General features: G+C 40.0%; 1 protein-coding gene across 1 annotated transcript; it reads right to left on the bottom strand.

Moving 5' to 3' along the window:
• Window positions 1–351: 351 nt before the first annotated feature.
• Window positions 352–15,883, bottom strand: LOC145439949 (fibrinogen C domain-containing protein 1-like). The gene is made up of 5 exons (XM_080317615.1): window positions 15,799–15,883; window positions 15,153–15,301; window positions 4,071–4,167; window positions 3,872–3,971; window positions 352–708 (listed from the first exon to the last, which is right to left on the bottom strand). Exons 1-5 carry the CDS (start codon window positions 15,881–15,883, stop codon window positions 387–389), a joined length of 753 nt encoding a protein of 250 aa, XP_080173741.1. The 3' UTR covers window positions 352–386.
• Window positions 15,884–17,524: the final 1,641 nt, after the last annotated feature.

Below are 17,524 nucleotides of genomic sequence, written 5' to 3'. Positions count from 1 at the left end.
GATCTGGTGGGGTTGAAATATCACACTGAAACGTATTTCCGCCAAATTGGAGGGTGGATTTGCATTCCACTATATATGGGGGAAAACGTGAACTACTTAAAATTGAGCAAAAGTCCACCTTTACATTTAAAGTGTGTTAGCAGTTAAATCAAAAAGACTGAATCATGTAAGAGGACTCCGAAAGAGTAAAACTATTCCCATACTGATCACCTAATTATAACAGCACGCGCATATTATAAACGACAAACGAATGGTACAATGACTCTTATAAACAACGCATTTGTCAGAATACAATTTCATATTACGGCAACATGTCTTATTGATAGATAATAATGACATTGAACACGATCGAATCATAACGCTGTAAATCTTCAAGGTAAATATCTTCACAATATCGGTTTGATTTTCATTTCGACAGATTTAAGTGAGTAGTAATATCCCTTCCATGTGTACCAGTTCACGCCATCAGCATATGAATCGTGCATCCCCCCTTTGTGGTAGATACCGTTTAAATTGGAAATGTGACAAATATCGTACCACCATGCGCCCTTGAATGTATCTGCGCAATTTCTGGCATCTTGCTCAACGTCGTGATCCTTCGTGGAAAATTTTTCTCCATTATGCCGGGATAGCGAATCGCCTGCTGTCCCAGAGTAACCGTTGATGCTCAGAGTGAAATCAGTCTCAGGTGAGCCGATATCAAACCGCCTTAAACGAAATCAATAGAAATTAATTTATTCGAACAAATTCAAAAAGCTTTGATATTTCGTAGAATTTGGTTTATATTCCAGGTAACTTGGGTCTAATTTTGACAGGGTTGTAATGACTTGAGTTAGTCTCGAGTCGCGATTTTTTGGTGACTCGTCTTGACCCGTGTCAATTTTTTTCAAATGCGTAAAATCACTCCACTCGACTTATACTCGAGGCTAGGGCGGCCAAGACAGGTAATTCATTGCAACTTCGAAGAATATTAAACTTACCACACTGTTGGTCCTGATACTTAGAAAATAGCGCCAGAAACTGTTAAGACTGAGAAAAATTACTGTTTTCTGGATGCGAGCAATTCTGTATCACTCGTCAAGAGTTGAAAAACTGGATTGAGCCGGATTGAACTGAAAACCGAACAGTGACTTGGATTCGGACTCGGGTCAAAATACTATGACTCGGACTCTACCCTCTAGTACAAGGGTGGGCAATTATTTTTCTCCACGGGCCAAATGAGAAGTAGAAAATACGTTGACGGGCCGAGTGAAAAAGTTTAGCAATATACTTCAGCGTATTTTCATTTCATTTCTAAATTACATTGTTAATAAATGCTGCTCAGTGAATGTGTTCACAGTTCATGTAACATAATGAAAAAGTTACGATTAATTAAATATATAGATAATTGCTGTCATGATTGGAAACAATGTTGAACATGATACATTTTAACTTTCTTTAAGCCCCTCTAAAACAATGGTTTTCAAACTTTTTTCACAAAAGCCTTAAAACTATACAATCAGAATGCTAGCAATCCCGACGGATAGTTTGATTACATGAGAGCTTATGGCTGTTGATGAGAGATTACTGAAATATCGCAGCTGGGCAATACACAGAGCAATAACTGTCAGTTAAGGGTAAATCGCGAGGAGCGCGAAAAAATATTCATTATCCTTCTGCTTCGAGCCCTCCTTCTGATGCTTTCACGCCCCCCAGTTCCAGAGCCATCGCACTGAAATGTATATGCTATAGTACAAAGCTTATTTTCTTGGTCGCTGCCTTCCAATCCGTGTGCAGCTTAAATAGCCGTGTTTCTAAGGGAAGCTTGCATTTTTTCTGAACTCAGCCCTCCCTTGACCGAGTGTTTCGTGTTTTTTGTCATGAGACCGACATTAATTAAAATCCCTAATCACGGCGACATGCTCGGCAAAAACTAGAAGGGCAGGTTTACCCCGACTCCGATATACAAATATTTTTTGATTTCACGAACGTGCCGCTGAAAGAGACTATTGATATTTGTGCGGACGCGCTATACGGTGGTGGTAATTTAGCTCCAACATCCTTCCTGCGTAAAGTGTTTGCTGAACTTCTTAACACGCTATTTGCTCCGTTGAGTTTAGTTTTAACGATACCATGTACAGGCAAACCGACGGTGTAGCTATGGGATCTCCTCTTGGCCTGATTTTGGCTAATATATTTGTGGGATTCCATGAAGACAGACTTTTCGCCGCAGATAAAACCAAACCTCCATTCATATATCGTCGCTATGTCGACGACACCTTCGTTATCTGTCAAAACGAGACGGAGTTTGATGGCTTTCTTGATAACTTAAATTGTCTAAACTCGTCATTAAAATTCACGTTCGAAAAAGAACGTGCTAACTCGTCCCCATTCTTGAACGTTCTAGTGGAAAAACGAGGTATTAACTTCGTCATTTCGGTTCACCGGAAGCCAACGTTTACAGGACAATGTTTATGCTGTAATTCCTTTAGCCTGAACTGCCGTAAACTAAATTTGATTGGCACATTGGTGCACAGAGCCCTGATGATATGTTGGGATGTAAAATTAAAGGCGGAGCTAGAATATATCAGCGAAATTCTAATCGATAACGGGTACCCCGAGTCAAGAGTTCTGTGGCGTTCCAAGCGTTATTAGATCGCGCACATTAGACTCTCGCGAAGATGCAGCCGTAACTGATCTGCGATTGCTAGAATGTAATCAAGCCATGGCTACGAACTCTGCCATCGGCAAGCATTTGGCTGAGAATGCAGCTTGCGCTAAAAACTATCGCGATGAAAGATTCTCTATATTAGGTAGAGGCCGCACACAATTCCACCTGTCTGCACTGGAATCGACTTTTATTAAAATCCACTGACCGCGTATGTGTCAGCAGAAGGAATTTTTAGTTAATCTAAAATTTGGCCACTAGCTGCGCTCGCGGTTTGCCTGTATTTCATTCCATATTTTTTGTTTCTATGACGTCATAATTGGTTGTACACAATGTAACTAGATGAATGTTTTTGAAATTCTCCATTCGCTGACGATTACCCCTGAAGAGTTTCAGCTCGAAAAGCTTCGGGTTTTAATATATTTCTGCCATGAATATATTAATATAATGTATATTAAAGTTCTGTACCCCAAAGAGTCTCTGCATCTTACTGTTTGTAACGAAAGATTCGTCAAAATGTTCCATGTCATATTTAAAACTTGCACTATGATATAGCGTTACTAGATTTTGAGATCTGAAAAAGAGGACACTTTACAAAAATTCTGAAAGTTCTAGTACCGGCTAAAATAACAGGTGAATTTGAAAATATTCCTGTAAAATCGCTTAAGACCCGTCAAAACGTTATACTTCAGTACTGATTTCTTATATCTCAGCTGAATTTCAACATAAATTTACCTCAAATTTTCACAAATGAGGACAAATTTCAAAAAAAAAGAGAACATTTGGGCGTCTGCCGAGCACACTTGAAAAAAATAGGACAGTGCGACAGTGGCTTTCGATCAAGACCAGATTAAGTAAATTATGCGATCTGGAAAATGACTTTTGGATTGCCAGAAACCCCACACTCGCTGCCGCAATACTAATCCGACTAAAGCCTCCTCGAAGCGGAACGAGGCTGCAAAATCTGTCGTGACCCTTCCAAATTTACATTCGATAATGAGAGAACTCTCAAATATGAAGTCGGACTATACATAAAGCAATAACTATGAAATGGAGGCGAATCGCGCAGACCGGAAAAAAATTTCCGTTGACTACAGCTTCGCAACCCCCCTCCCCCTTCAGGTGCATTCACGTCCCCCACTTTGAGAACCACCGGACTAGAATGGAAACGTGAACAGATATAACAAGTGATTGGAATTATACAAGTAAACATATTTTACTCACGAATACTCGGCAAACCTCTTCTCCCCATCCCAATCCTCCATGTCGATTCGTAATTGGAATGTCTCGGCAGTTTGTAATATCTTGTACAAACGATCCAATCCTAAAATTGCGGTATCAATATGAGACCAAAATTGCGTATTAGAGCAGAGACTTTGACATTTCTCCTTCATTCGCACCACTGAAATCTTGAATTATTCACCTAGCCAATGCTCCCCACTTGGACTCCCAAATCCGTTGACGTATTCAGAATGATTTCGAAAAAAGTCGACACTGCCGTCCATGCGCCGCTGAAATACCTACAAATAACCAAGGAATAGACAACATCATGTCGGTAATTATGGAAATCATTAATATGAATATTATATCTTCAATTTCGTCTGGAATTCCTGACCGGTCACATCAACAGAAATTAAATAAATTGCTACATATATACTTTCAAGAATTAGTACATTAAAAACTGAAAGTTCGTAAAATGAATGGAAGGTGTTTTCCTAACAATGTGCACTTACAGTCCATGCACCATCACATATACTGCGATCACAATGAACATCGAATTTTGTCTGTTCTTATAGATTTAAAATCCACTATTTTATCTAAAAAGCACTATGTTATGACTGTTATACGTCCGGATATTACCGCACATCTCCGGAATTGTAGTGTTTTAACTGCTTCCGGTGGGAAATGCTAATATTTGCTTAAATTTTCGGAATTTTGGATGATTGTATTTCAATCCGTCTTTGTCTAGTTTGACAGCTGCCATTTCAACCATCATTTTCTAGGTAGCTAACATTCTTTGCTCGTAGAAGCTGTATGCTTTAAACGTGTATGCAACTATTATATGACGTGTCAGAAATTATTATTATTATTCTTGGTGAAAATGAGAGTGGCGCTACTCTCCTGTAAGGTCAGGTGTGTCACGGACTAGAACGCTGGGACGATGTACTAAAAGTTATTTCGAGCACTTACCACTAGGAAGAGTTCAACTGTAGAGGCTTTATGCTGGCGAGTACAGATTTACAAATATTTGCCAAACGACAAAACCAACTCTGCGACATAGACAACGTCTCCGAGATAGTTGGAAAATTTTTAGGTGTTGCAACAATTTCGAGCTCACGAGCCCGGACGAATAAAAAGGTACTGTTAAAGTCATATCGATGGCAGCGCACACATAAAAGGTTACACTGTTTCACGTACTTTGCAGTAGTGATTATGTTAACGTCAGGATCATGTTCGCGTTCCGTGTGTGAACCTCTAAAATTTGAAGGTTTGCGTTCACAAACGAGCCTTGGTATAAGTTCTGCACTGAAAATCTTTATCGTGTATTACGATTTTTTAGGTCTTTATTTTGGTAGAAAATCTTTTGCTTTTCAACATTGGACCACTTCTGCAAGGCGCTAGCAGAATAGAAATAAACTCAGCTCTCAACGAACACGAGAATGCAGCTTGCCAATTTCAAAAATCATCTGCTCGAAAGTTTGGTTGGTGTATTCAGGTATCCGTTTGTGAATGTTTAATGACTCTTTGCTGTGAGCTTTGACCACATTCACACTGTCGCAATAACGAAATACACTACATGCAGGACGTAAGCCTCAGCATATTGTGATTCGTCAACCAATCAATTATATTTACATCAACGAAATTGATATAAAGAATACAGCGATGTCTAAGCGTAAAAAATGATAACAGGAATATGTGATCTATCTCAATTTGATATCCTCAAGGCATACCTGATTATGGCGGAAGCTATAACTTGTTTTTGAGTTAATATATGGCGCATGTATAGGAACCAGTGTTTCACTTTTAATAATACGAGTATAAATGCTAGTAAAGCTTATCTGGATTCCTTTTCTAATCGCGCAGAGCGTGAAAAGTTTTTCCACATTATTCTTGTCGATAATATTATTTGTTTCATATATTACTGTCAAATGTTTATGCATTCTTATCCAGTGTTGGGATCAAGTCACTACCTTAGAGTCACGAGTCATCTCGAGTCATTGCAGATTTTGACTCGAGTCAAGTCAAGTCAATCGATTTTCAAAGGTGACTCGAGTCAAGTCAAGTCACTCGTTTTTTGGAGATGACTCGAGTCAAGTCACGAGTCAAGTCACAATTCAAGTCAAATTGAATTTTCGAAGTATGAGTGATGATTCAAAGTCATTACATTTTGCTAGCTGTGTGAAAGACAGATTAGTAAATCATTTATCTTAATCAAATAACGAATATTTAGATGAATACAAATGAAAAACGACGGTGTATCCCTCACGCACACGTAGAACTGGTACGTGAGTAACTGTACACTGTACAGCTACCTACTACAGTCAGTTCTTATCAGCCAAAATATAGGACCTAATAAGAAGCTTCGAGAAGTTACAAGAAATTGATATGGTTCAATAGCCTACACTACCCATCTACACGTCCATTAGAATATAAACGCACGCAATATATTCGTTCGATTTAAATCATACAAGAGGATTGGTAAATGTGAGCACTGGGCAACATAGGCATTGAGTCGTCTAAGAAACAGAGACACGTTGCTATTTACATCAATTTTCTACTTTTGCGGTCAATTTATTTGTGATCTAACAATAGAGGAACCTTGTAACGTACAATCACTGAATGACTGGTTGTTCTTACAAGTGACACCGGCGTATCTCGGACAATCCGAACATACAAAACATGCAGTGATTTATTCGACACCTCTAACTTGATGACTTGAAATGGACTCGTCAATTTTGCTCCGAGTCACGACTCAATGCACATTTTCGAAGCTCCGAGTCAAGTCAAGTCAAGTCATTTTTCCAAAATGACTCGAGTCAAGTCAAGTCATACGAAAAAGTTGACTCGAGTCTGACTCGAGTCAAGTCATGACTCGAGTCATCCCAACACTGTTCTTATCCCAAGTCATCAAACATTTGGTGGAGATTAAGGGGGGATGACTTCGGAAACTTTGGGCACGTAATTAGCGGTGATGAATTTTCTGGTTTGATCAATCACTTTGTTGCATGTTGTTATTTTTTTCACCTTGCATCAGGATTGTAGGCACAGTTGAAATTTAAAGGGAAATGGTTCCGACGTACCAGAAAAACCTTCATTTGTGAGATGAACACGATTTCGACATAGGGTGTTTTGACGAGTCATGTTTTTAGTTAATGTCCTTTACTTGCATTCCGTTATTCTCCACAACAACTCTTAATTGCTCTTGTTTGATTTGATGATTGGTTAATTTAATTGTTGCGCCGTCCGTTCTCGTTTACCTTTATATTTCACTGTTGCTGTTGTTTCATTCTCTTTTTCAACTGTTATCGGACGAGCAAGCAATCTTGCGAATCTCACCATTTACGTATCTTCATATTTTGAACAATCTGTTCCGTATATGCATTTGGACTGCTTGTATTCGACAACCGAAGAGAGTTGATACGCAACAGTTTGACTTGTCCGAGCCAGATTTAGTGTGCAACAGACAGGATCCGACACCTGACAAAGCGCCACGCATTCACTTCAGTGACGCGTCGGAACATAGGGTATGTTTCTTTACGGAGTGCATCCTTTTTCTTTGCGGTTCGCATTTGTACGGTGGAGCCTTATAGATCACACTATTCCATTAAAAACGAAAAATCCAAGTCACCCTGAATCGATTTTTTTCATATTCTTGAGTGACTGTAGTCATTAATATTAGAATGTGTTGTTCGTTGCAATATTAAAATTTTGTACCACAAGGAACTTATTTAAATTCTCTACTAGTTGCTGACGATTACCCCTGACGAGACACAGCCGAAAATATTCGGGTTCATTTCAATATCAATATACTATTAAATTGTTCTGTACCTCCAAGAAGCTCTTCCAATATTAATGACTTCAGTCACTCAAGAATATCAAAAAAATTTCGCGCTTTACGCGACTACAAAACGAATCCCTGTGGCCATTCATAACATGACTACTCACGATTGTGGTGCACCTAGTAAGCCGATATGAGTAAATAGATCAGTTCGGAGTTAACCGGCAATAGACTGGACACTGGACATTTTAACGTGGGTAATTGACTTCCAGTGAGTTCATTACGACACTGGAATGCGGCCGTACAGGCTACATAAGTAATCGAAATTGGTAGGCCACATCTGCTTTAGTTGTTAAAGACTGTTGTCAGGTAACGTGTGCAAGTGCAGTTCATAGTTCAAAATAGAATGAAGTTGATGATCATAATATTATTGTTGTATTTGTATTTCTTCAATAACATTTATTTTTATTTTGTGGCAACTATGCCCGTCGCCCATGCTAGAGAGAACAGCGTTGTACCGACGTAAATTTATCAGACGTGGTTGTTAAACTGCGTTGCCTATTTTAATTACGATATTGAAGTCATGCGGCCCGCGGCCTCTACGAATTTTGAAAAGTGGCCTGCGACGCGTTTTGACTTGATGACCCCTGACTCATATGAAAAATTGGACATTGTACGATATTGCAGACCATATCAACATGTACTGTAGCATAATCCTGCCCGTTTATTGTGTCATCTAGTCACTGGTCTAATTTAATACGGATCTGGTACACCTCAGTACACCCCATCTGAGTGGTAAACCCTTTTACAAATTTTGTACACCCTCGGGCAGGGGCGGGCAGCATACGGCCCGCGACGGCATTTTTAGCGGCCCGCAGACAGTTTCCGATCTTACATAATGTTGTTGATAGCGAGTGTACATGAGCGGTGTTGAAAATACTTTCTTTTTCAAATTTCATCGGCTTAGTTGTCAAATCGTCAGGTTACCTAAAAATCGTTGCGCACCAAATTTGACTTAATTCCAAGCCAACCAGTTGATGCCGAGGTCGGTCAAATTGACATTTCGGTCATTTTTGAAACAGTAGTATTTACGATCACCAATTTCGTCACATTGACATGACCTAAAATCGTGTTCCAGGTATGTCTGGAGAGGCAGGGATGTTTTTTCCACTTGTTTTGATCTTGACAAGAGCCTATGGTGGCGCTCGGATGAAGTCATCGCCAGTGAAAGAAATAAAAGATATGACATGGATTGGCTGGAAATTGATTCACTTCATTGAAATAGACACGTTAAAAAGATGGTGAGATAATTTTCAAATGGAGTACTCTACACACTGAAATCAACGAGTTGGAAGAACTTGAAGGACAACTTTGATTGACCACAGCTGTCTTCACAGACTTCTACAGCTACTGAAGTACATCACTTTAAAAAATTCATTAAATACTGTTTTTGGTTCGTATGCTCTATACCAGGGGCGGGCAACATACGGCCCGCGGGTCGGACCCGGTCCGCGAAGGGATTTTGCCCGGCCCGCGGACAGTTTTTCGTCTTACAAAATAGTGTGGCCCGCGACCCCAGTCTTCCGCCATTCCCCATTCCTTGCTTACATACGTCAAATTTTAGTGACTGTTTGTCAATATACACATGTATGCGCAGTGAGCGAGGGTGGAGCTTAAGCGTAAGTTCGTCGAAGCGAGAAGCGACGTACTGCATTATCTGCATTTACGATGTACTCAACCCTAATGTCATTTGTGGTAATCATGGTGTTTGTCGACTACAGTGGTCACTTACACCAGGCCGATATTTCTTATTTATGATTCCGTAACCGTCGATTTGTAGCACGGCACACTACTAGGCTTCTGTAAGATACCGCTTATGCAGAGGTCGCCAACTCAAAACGGGTCGGGGGCCACTTTCAAATTTCGTAGAGGCCGCGCGCCGCATGAATTGAATATAGGGATAAAATAGGCCACATAGTTGAACAACCACGCTATCTCGTCATCATCACCTACTTACCTTGATGAATTGATATCTTGGTAAATTTGGGGTACCGCGCTTATCGAACGCCTTGAAATCTTAATTAAGAATTACACCATGTGTTGATTGATCAGGGAGAAGCAGACATGGTGGTGCCTGTATGACAATGCTGTTCTCAAATCCACATTGTCCTCCTCAATATTGGAGAGAAATTGCTTTGAAGTTACATTGCTGTCGTTAAAATACATTCATTAAATACGATTTATTCCTTGTACATGTGGATTAATGGGCGAATAATGTATCGATTCAGCAATCCGGCCCGCCAAGTTCTTAAACTTCCTATATCCGGCCCGCCGACTGGAGAAGTTGCCCGCCCCTGCTGTATAGTGTAAACTGTACATTCGGGTTGTTCAGATTTGAAAAATTTTCAGACAATTCCAGCCATTGTGATCCAAATGATGGTTTATATACATAAAAACACTTTTATGAGCAATTTTGGTCATCTTCATCATGATATTCCTTTTTCTCAAAGCCCCCAAAGATCCTGAGGTCATTTCTCCTTACTACAGCTGATACACCAGAGTGTTTAACTTGACGCGGTGCTCTGTAGTGTTGACCGTGCAACCAGTTTGTAGCTGTTGTGTTGTTATCAGTTGAAAACGGTCGTGCAGAAATGTGCAGAAATGACAAATTGCAAGGTAATATATTTGTTTTCAAAATTGTACCTAAATGTTGTCTTGTAAATATTAGATGTGTCTCTGTTTTCCTGTTCAAAACCTGTCTATCGTGTTTTTGGGAAACATTTATTAGTTGCTCGGGTGGCACTGGTTTTTTATGGATCGTACTTCGAAGGAGCGCCGTTGGGTTGCGAAGTCGTGAACAAATGCAGAGATTTGCAGTTACTTTTTAAGCAGTAAATGTTATTGAAAGGTGTGTGATATGTAATGTCAGTAATATTTACCTCAATTTTAGTTTATCTGTAACATAACGAGTTATCTCATTTGATGGTAGACTGCAATTTAGTAAAAGAAGAATGCCTGACACAAAGCGGAGAAATATTTGTGCCGGATCCACCTAGAACAAGATCAAAGCTTGGTCACTATTTGAGCGGATATTCATCTGAGTGTATCAGTCATTCCCAGTTCTAAAATATTTGGTATATCTGAAAGAAAACTGCCCCAAAACTATCAAAACGCATAAATTTCTCCTTCAAACTGTTAAAAGAGGTTGCCAACGTTCATGCTACTTGAACTTTATTATCTAAAAAAGAAAATGTCAATTGTGATAAACTCGATAAGTTGCGGGACATTGGACATTGCGACGCAGTTGTCGCCATCTCAGAAAAATGAAGAGATCGCATTTTATGAGGACCAATAGTATTCTCGTAGCGCACGACTCGCAGGAAAACATATGAAATTTGAGAGAAGCCAGGCTGAGATCAGTGACGAGTAGGGCTGGGCACAATGATTCGAGTACTCGAATCTGAATCGAGTATTTATTTTAATGATTCGAGTCGAGTAGTAAAAGACGATTTTTTCGAGTACTTGCAAGTGCGCCCCCTTGCGACAGAAAATATCTCCGTTATATATCGGTTGAATTTTTCGATTACGCAGGCAGCGATATTAAGTGTCAGTACAGAAATCTTCCGGTATGTTATTAATATAATTTAATATCCATGTAAAGATGAGGTTATACACCTCAAAGCATTTCTTAGTTCACGGTCTCTGACTGATCCGTTACCATTATGATGCAATAATGGGAAACGTGGGAATCCGTTTTTGTGAGCGTGAGCCTAGTTACCGTGGCTGTAATATATACCGTTGCACAATTACAGGGAGCGTGTTTAGTACAGCAATGAGCAAAGCCTCGAAAGGAAGGAAGTCAGCGGCGTGGCAATACTTTGGTTCGCCTGTCGACGAAGGAAGCGATGGTCGGAAGGTAGCATGTATACTTTGCAAAGAAAAGCTATCTTTCCTCGATAGCACCACCAACGTACTGAAGCACATAAAAAGCAAGCATCCTACCATAGATTTGAACAGAAGATCGTACGAAGAACGTGAAAATCTCAACACTGGACCTTCTACGTCCACATCAAGTCCGAGCAGCTTAAATTTAGTTTTTCTTTCATGACCCCTTCTAGACAAGAGCATATTACTCAAAAGATTGTCAAATTTATTGTGGGTGATTTAAGGCCACTCTCTGTTATTGAGGGGGAAAATTTCCAAAATTTGATTTCAAGCCTGGAACCTAAGTATAGTATACCATCAAGACGTACTTTTGCACGACGAATAGAAGATCTATTTGTTGTCTCGAAAAGTAACCTGCAACATTCATTTGCTACAGTAACACATCTTGCACTGACATTTGATGCATGGACCAGTATCAATATGGAGTCGTTCTTGGCTGTTACAGGACATTTCATTGATGAAAAGTTTTCCCTGCAATCATGGTTGCTGAGCTGTAAATTGCTAGATGATCGTCACACTGCCGTGAACATCTCAAGTTGGGTTGAACAGATATTAGCCGAAGTCAATGTGAAGCTATCAGCAGTTACTTGTACAGTGAGTGACAATGGCTCCAACATGAAGTCAGCAAAAGACATGTTGCAAAAAATGCATGGTTGGTGCAGTCTAGGTTGCTCAGCGCACTCAATACAACTTTGTATCACACATGCTTTGGCAATATCCTCAATTCAACAGTGCCTTGCTGACGTTAGAAGACTTGTAGCTCATTTTAAAAGATCAGAGCTAGCAACATCATTACCAAAGAAGAAATGCGAGGAAATGAAAGTGGAGATCAGAAAGCTTGTGATGGGAGTGACAACCAGGTGGAACAGCACCTACTACATGTTGCGGAGATTATTTGATATGCAGTAGCCAGTAATAGCTGTATTGAATGAGCAACAATCCCAAACTAGTAAATACATGCTGAAACAATCGGACAGGATAATGATGAAGCAACTGACTGACATATTGGAACCTTTTGCTGAAGCCACTGAGATCTTGGGTGCTGAAAGGCAAGTTTCAATATCACTCAGAAATCCGTATATTACATCATTGAAGAAACATGTCAGGGATGCAGCATCAGAAGCTAGCGGACCGATAAAAGAGTTTTGCAAAAAACTGGGAGAGCAAATGTCTGCACGATTTCATGAAATGCCTGTAGAAGGTGACATTACTTGGAAAGCAACCGCACTTGATCCAAGATATAAAGTAAAACGACTTGACTCCACACAATCTGTTAAACTTCGCGGTTTGCTTGAGTGTGAACTGCTGGAGGATGTAGTGGGCAAGGAAAAGGATACTACTGTTATTACCAAAGGTACTCCCACAACTACCAGTGGTCCAAGTCAAAGCTCTTCATTGAATAAGCTGCTTGATGCAGTTTATGATTCCAGTGAGTCAAGTGACAGCTCTAGCGACACTGATGTTAATTTAATTCATGATGAGCTTGAGAAATACTTTTTGGAAAAAAGGCTCACACAGGATCAGAATCCTCTGAACTGGTGGAAAGAGAATAAAGCCAAGTATCCAAACATTGTAAACCTAGCATTGAAATATCTGGGTGTGCTAGCTACTTCCACTCCATCAGAATGAGTATTTTCAACAGCTGGAAATACCGCATCTGCATTAAGATCTAGCCTCACAGGGAGGCACGTGGAAGCTCTCGTCTTTCTGAAATGCAACGGTTTATACTGACTAATTGACAAGTCCATTTTTAATTGCATATGTATCCTTCATTTTGAATGGCCTGTGTACAAGTAACTGTACAATACTTCAAGTCACCACGTGTGGCAATGTCATTTTGACACTCAGTTTGTCATAAATTTCCTTTTGTACTAATATAAAATGTGGAAATGGGACTGATTTCTGCTTGCTTTGAACATAGGACTGCTTTTTGTGTGATACTCGAATACTCGACTCGACTCGAAGGTTTATGCTCGATTCAGGATCGAATCAGCTAGGTGCTCGATTTTGCCCAGCCCTAGTGACGAGCCTGTTTCAGCATATGCGAGCACAGGTTCTAGTGATGAATTTGTTACGTTAACGTCCTCGTCACCTGGGAAGGAAACCAGTGCACCACCCACTGATTATGATGTTGCAATCAAATATCTTTCATTTATTGAACTTCAAACTTGTTGGATAAGAAACCTATTACTGATGAGCTGGACCGCCTAAGATTGACTGATAACCAAGCAACTATCCTACTTAGCGCTTTCATGCATGCATGCGGAGGCAATATTGACGCCTTTGTGCTGTCCAGATCAGGTATAAAGAGAGACATATAAAGGCTAATCGCCTTAAGGTTCCACATGAAATATTTGAATCATTCCAACAAGACCTACCCAATCATGCTGCTATAAACTGGTATGAAAAGTTTACAGAAGACAGATTTGGAACAAGCTGTGAAGCATTGGCTGTGATATTGTCTTCTTATCCTCAGCATACATATGGAAAATTACTTGGAATTCTCAGCATATTTTCAATGATAATACCAATTGTCGCAAGCCACGAAAATGTTATAACGTGCTGAATATTTTTGGCCATAATCTGCTTCATAAAGTTTGATTAATCAAAATGTTCTCACACTAAATTCATTGAACTTCAGAAACATACATCGTCTTCACTTGGCTCTCTTGTTGTTACAAGAGCAACCCTAGTATCATGAACTTGTTGGATTTTCACAATAATGGTCCTTAGGCACCCTTGTCATATTCCACACTATGGCAACCTCTTAGGCTGGACAGGACAGTCCTGCGTTTTGGTCGTCTTCGGGCAATAAGTGAACTGGAATATTGACTAGTGGACTTGACTCTTGCTCTTCAAAGGACAGGTACAACCCTTCTCCGTCTTGTTTTAGACATTCTTCAACTAAATTCCCGTCTTTCATCAAATTAGACAACTCAGTATCTTACAAATGAGCTGAAATTGGGCTAGGCGCTGGCATTGCACATTATATTCCTACTCAATAGATCTTTCACCAACGTTAACAATGTACAAACAACCTGGAAACGCATGCAATTGTCTCAATCATATAGCCTGACTACCTGTAGCAGTGGGCCTATAGAGATTACAACACATGTACCAGAAGGTCGCACTGGCATATGTAGTTCAATACAATTGCCAAAAAGATATATTACCATGATATTTATCACCCATAGACGGTCGTGTTCAACTGCAAACTCCACTAACGGTTCAATCATCACCTCACAGCACTGCTTTACGATAAGAGCTAGGTAAAAATGCCTGGGGAATTACCAATAATTAGGAGAATTAGCCCCTGATTTTAGGGGCTTTGAGGAAAAGGAAGATCACGATGAAGATGACCAAAATGGCTCATAAAAGTGTTTTTGTGCACTAAACCATCATTTGGATCACAATGACCGATGTTTCCTGACAATTTTTCAAATCTGAACAACCCTACTGCACATTTATAGATCAAGGACTGAAGGTAGTAAACGATCGAATCGTAATAACTTAAACTTAGCAATTACAGAAGCTCATAGTTAAGTAGAGTTATTTACTCACTGTCCAGCCTCCACCGTCCGTACTCAGGTCGCAAAATACGTTGATGGGTTGTCCAGAAACATAAATTTCAAATACTCCTCCACTTTCGTTACCGGATTTGTAGCTATGAACATCGACTTCACTGCAATCTATCTTTTGTGAATTCACATCTGAAAGTCACCAATATAGACGGAATGTTACAAATATTTCAGTGCGCTCTTTGGTATTTCACAATTTCCACATATTTTGTCAAAATTTCAATTGATCTTTTACTGATATCAGCGACATTTCTCAGCTCGGAGAAATTTGACTTCACCGTCGATGTGCTGTGCATTGACGTGCGCCAACAACGTCAGGGCACCAGAACCCCTCAAATTAGCCAATACTGTGAAATTCTACTTTATTGCGTACAATGACCTCGCAGTGAAACAATAGCCAGGTAAGGTACAGACGAATCTGCCCCATTCACTGTTCGTTAACAATCGGATAAGCTCAGCACAGTGAAACACGCTATCGATTTCGGGAACCCACAATTTTGTATGAAATGAATTGTGGAGTTGCAACGGACAATTCGTAATGCGGAGCAAGTACATTACCTTACAGATGTATCTGTAATATCTTTTCCACCCGCACCTATTTTAAATTGTTGTATGTAATAGTTACTCACATAGCCTCCGTTTTTGTTGTTGTTTGTGGCATTTATGATGTTTTTCCCCTGCCATGGTCATTTGCACCAGGCCGATATCCGACATTATGCCGACTTGTAGCCCGGCCCAGTTCTATAGGCTCTTGTAAGATACCGCTCACGCGGATCAGATGGTGAGGAGCGCCCCAGATAGCCAACCTTTTAGGTTTTATATATTTGCGAATCTTTTTCCACGGAAATATGCATCCCAATCCTGAATCCAAACCTTATTTTACACAGTGTGAATAATGTTTTGAACCATTTAAATTTGATGTTGACGTGTGCCATATTAAGTTTTGCTGATGCAGTGTCCATTTCAATCTTGTAGAAAAAGAGAATTGACGAGAAAGGGAAAATACAGAATATAAAATCTAAATTAGGACCTTACTCAAAGTGTTTTTTTTTATCCTTTTCCTTGAGCAATCCGTAATAAATAACTGAATATTTCACGAAAGGAAAATTGAAATAAGTAAGTGTAGGTCTATTGTAGAATTGCAGCGACTAACAGGATTCAGAGAAAACACTCCCGCCAGCCCGTTTTCTATTGTTGCTGTTGTTATTCACTTCTTTGTGTATTTTTTTCAGGTACTTTACGTGTGTGTGTGTGTGTGTGTGTGTGTGTGTGTGTGTGTGTGTGTGTGTGTAGGAGAGTCAGTTTCTCACCAGTCATGAACCTCAATGCACGGCAGTGTCGACATGGAACCAATAAATTGCATGAGATATGTTGAGGCAACTGTGACAAAATATACCCTGCCGATCCATCCAATCCACGCCCATGAATCTGTGCTGTGCCGTGTTCTCCACGGAAGGTCTTAGCAATACTATATATTTGATTTTAGTATGATATCCTCCAAGTTGGAAATCTTTGCGTCATATATCGTGGGGATTCTTATTTCAGTCTCAATCGTCGCGCTATAGAGAGTGGCGCGCACTGAATTCTAATATTCAACACTTGCTTTTTTCCGTGTAGTGCAGTGTTTCCCAAACTTGTTTAAGCCAGGGCACCCTTGTACAACGTATAAAGTATCAGTGCATCCCTTTCCTCCCCCATACCCAGGCCGTGTTATTTTTGGCATTTCAGGAGCCAAATGCCAAAACTGCCAAAAATAAAAATTTGAAAATGCCAATAATAAGCAATTTTTGGCATATGCCAAAAATAACACGGCCTGCCAAACAGTGTATTTCGTTCATGGTGTTGTGTTAACAGGACCGCGTTACAAGCGAGAAGAGCGTTTGTGAAAGGCAGGTTTCTTAGTCTGGGTCCAGCCCACCCATTAGGGGTGAAAGCATGTTGTCCTAAATGGTGTGGGCACAGCGAGATTGAACGGCTGACAGCATTTGGTTTACGTCATACTTTCCATTTGTCCTAAGGAAATTTTACGACCAATTTTGACCGGCTTGTCGAGCGCTAAATTTGATAAAACGGGTATCAATGAGAAGCTGCCGCAGTACTGATTATTAAAATACAAATTATATTCTGCTCATGGAACTGGAACCCCAAAAATCTACCACGATTTTTGCATTGTGATCGAGTTGAACATTGTGACGCAACAAACTGTCTGGCTATTTCTGAGCTGCATAGTCTCGTTTTGCCAGACAGGACTCCAGGACTCTTCCATGCGAGTTGGTAATATTATAGCCACCTGAAGTGACAAAAGTCCTCCGAAAATATATCGGTAGACTGAAGGAGAAATTATAGTCGGGCTAC

The sequence above is a fragment of the Botryllus schlosseri genome, chromosome 5 (assembly GCF_051294905.1).
Source record: "Botryllus schlosseri isolate E-star chromosome 5, Bs_hap1, whole genome shotgun sequence".
In the NCBI taxonomy this organism is placed as follows: domain Eukaryota; kingdom Metazoa; phylum Chordata; class Ascidiacea; order Stolidobranchia; family Styelidae; genus Botryllus; species Botryllus schlosseri.
The sequence above is the reverse complement of the archived record's forward strand: the minus strand, read 5'-3'. Positions and strand labels throughout refer to the sequence as shown.

Excerpts from the sequence above, each read along its gene's own strand:
- LOC145439949 (XM_080317615.1), bottom strand. The coding sequence starts at position 15,883 with ATGTCGGATATCGGCCTGGTGCAAATGACCATGGCAGGGGAAAAACAT. Across the intron at positions 4,168-15,152 it reads CGGACGGTGGAGGCTGGACA|GTATTTCAGCGGCGCATGGA; the intron begins GTGAGTAAATAA and ends GGTTATTTGTAG. Across the intron at positions 709-3,871 it reads AAGAGGTTTGCCGAGTATTC|GCGGTTTGATATCGGCTCAC; the intron begins GTGAGTAAAATA and ends ATTTCGTTTAAG.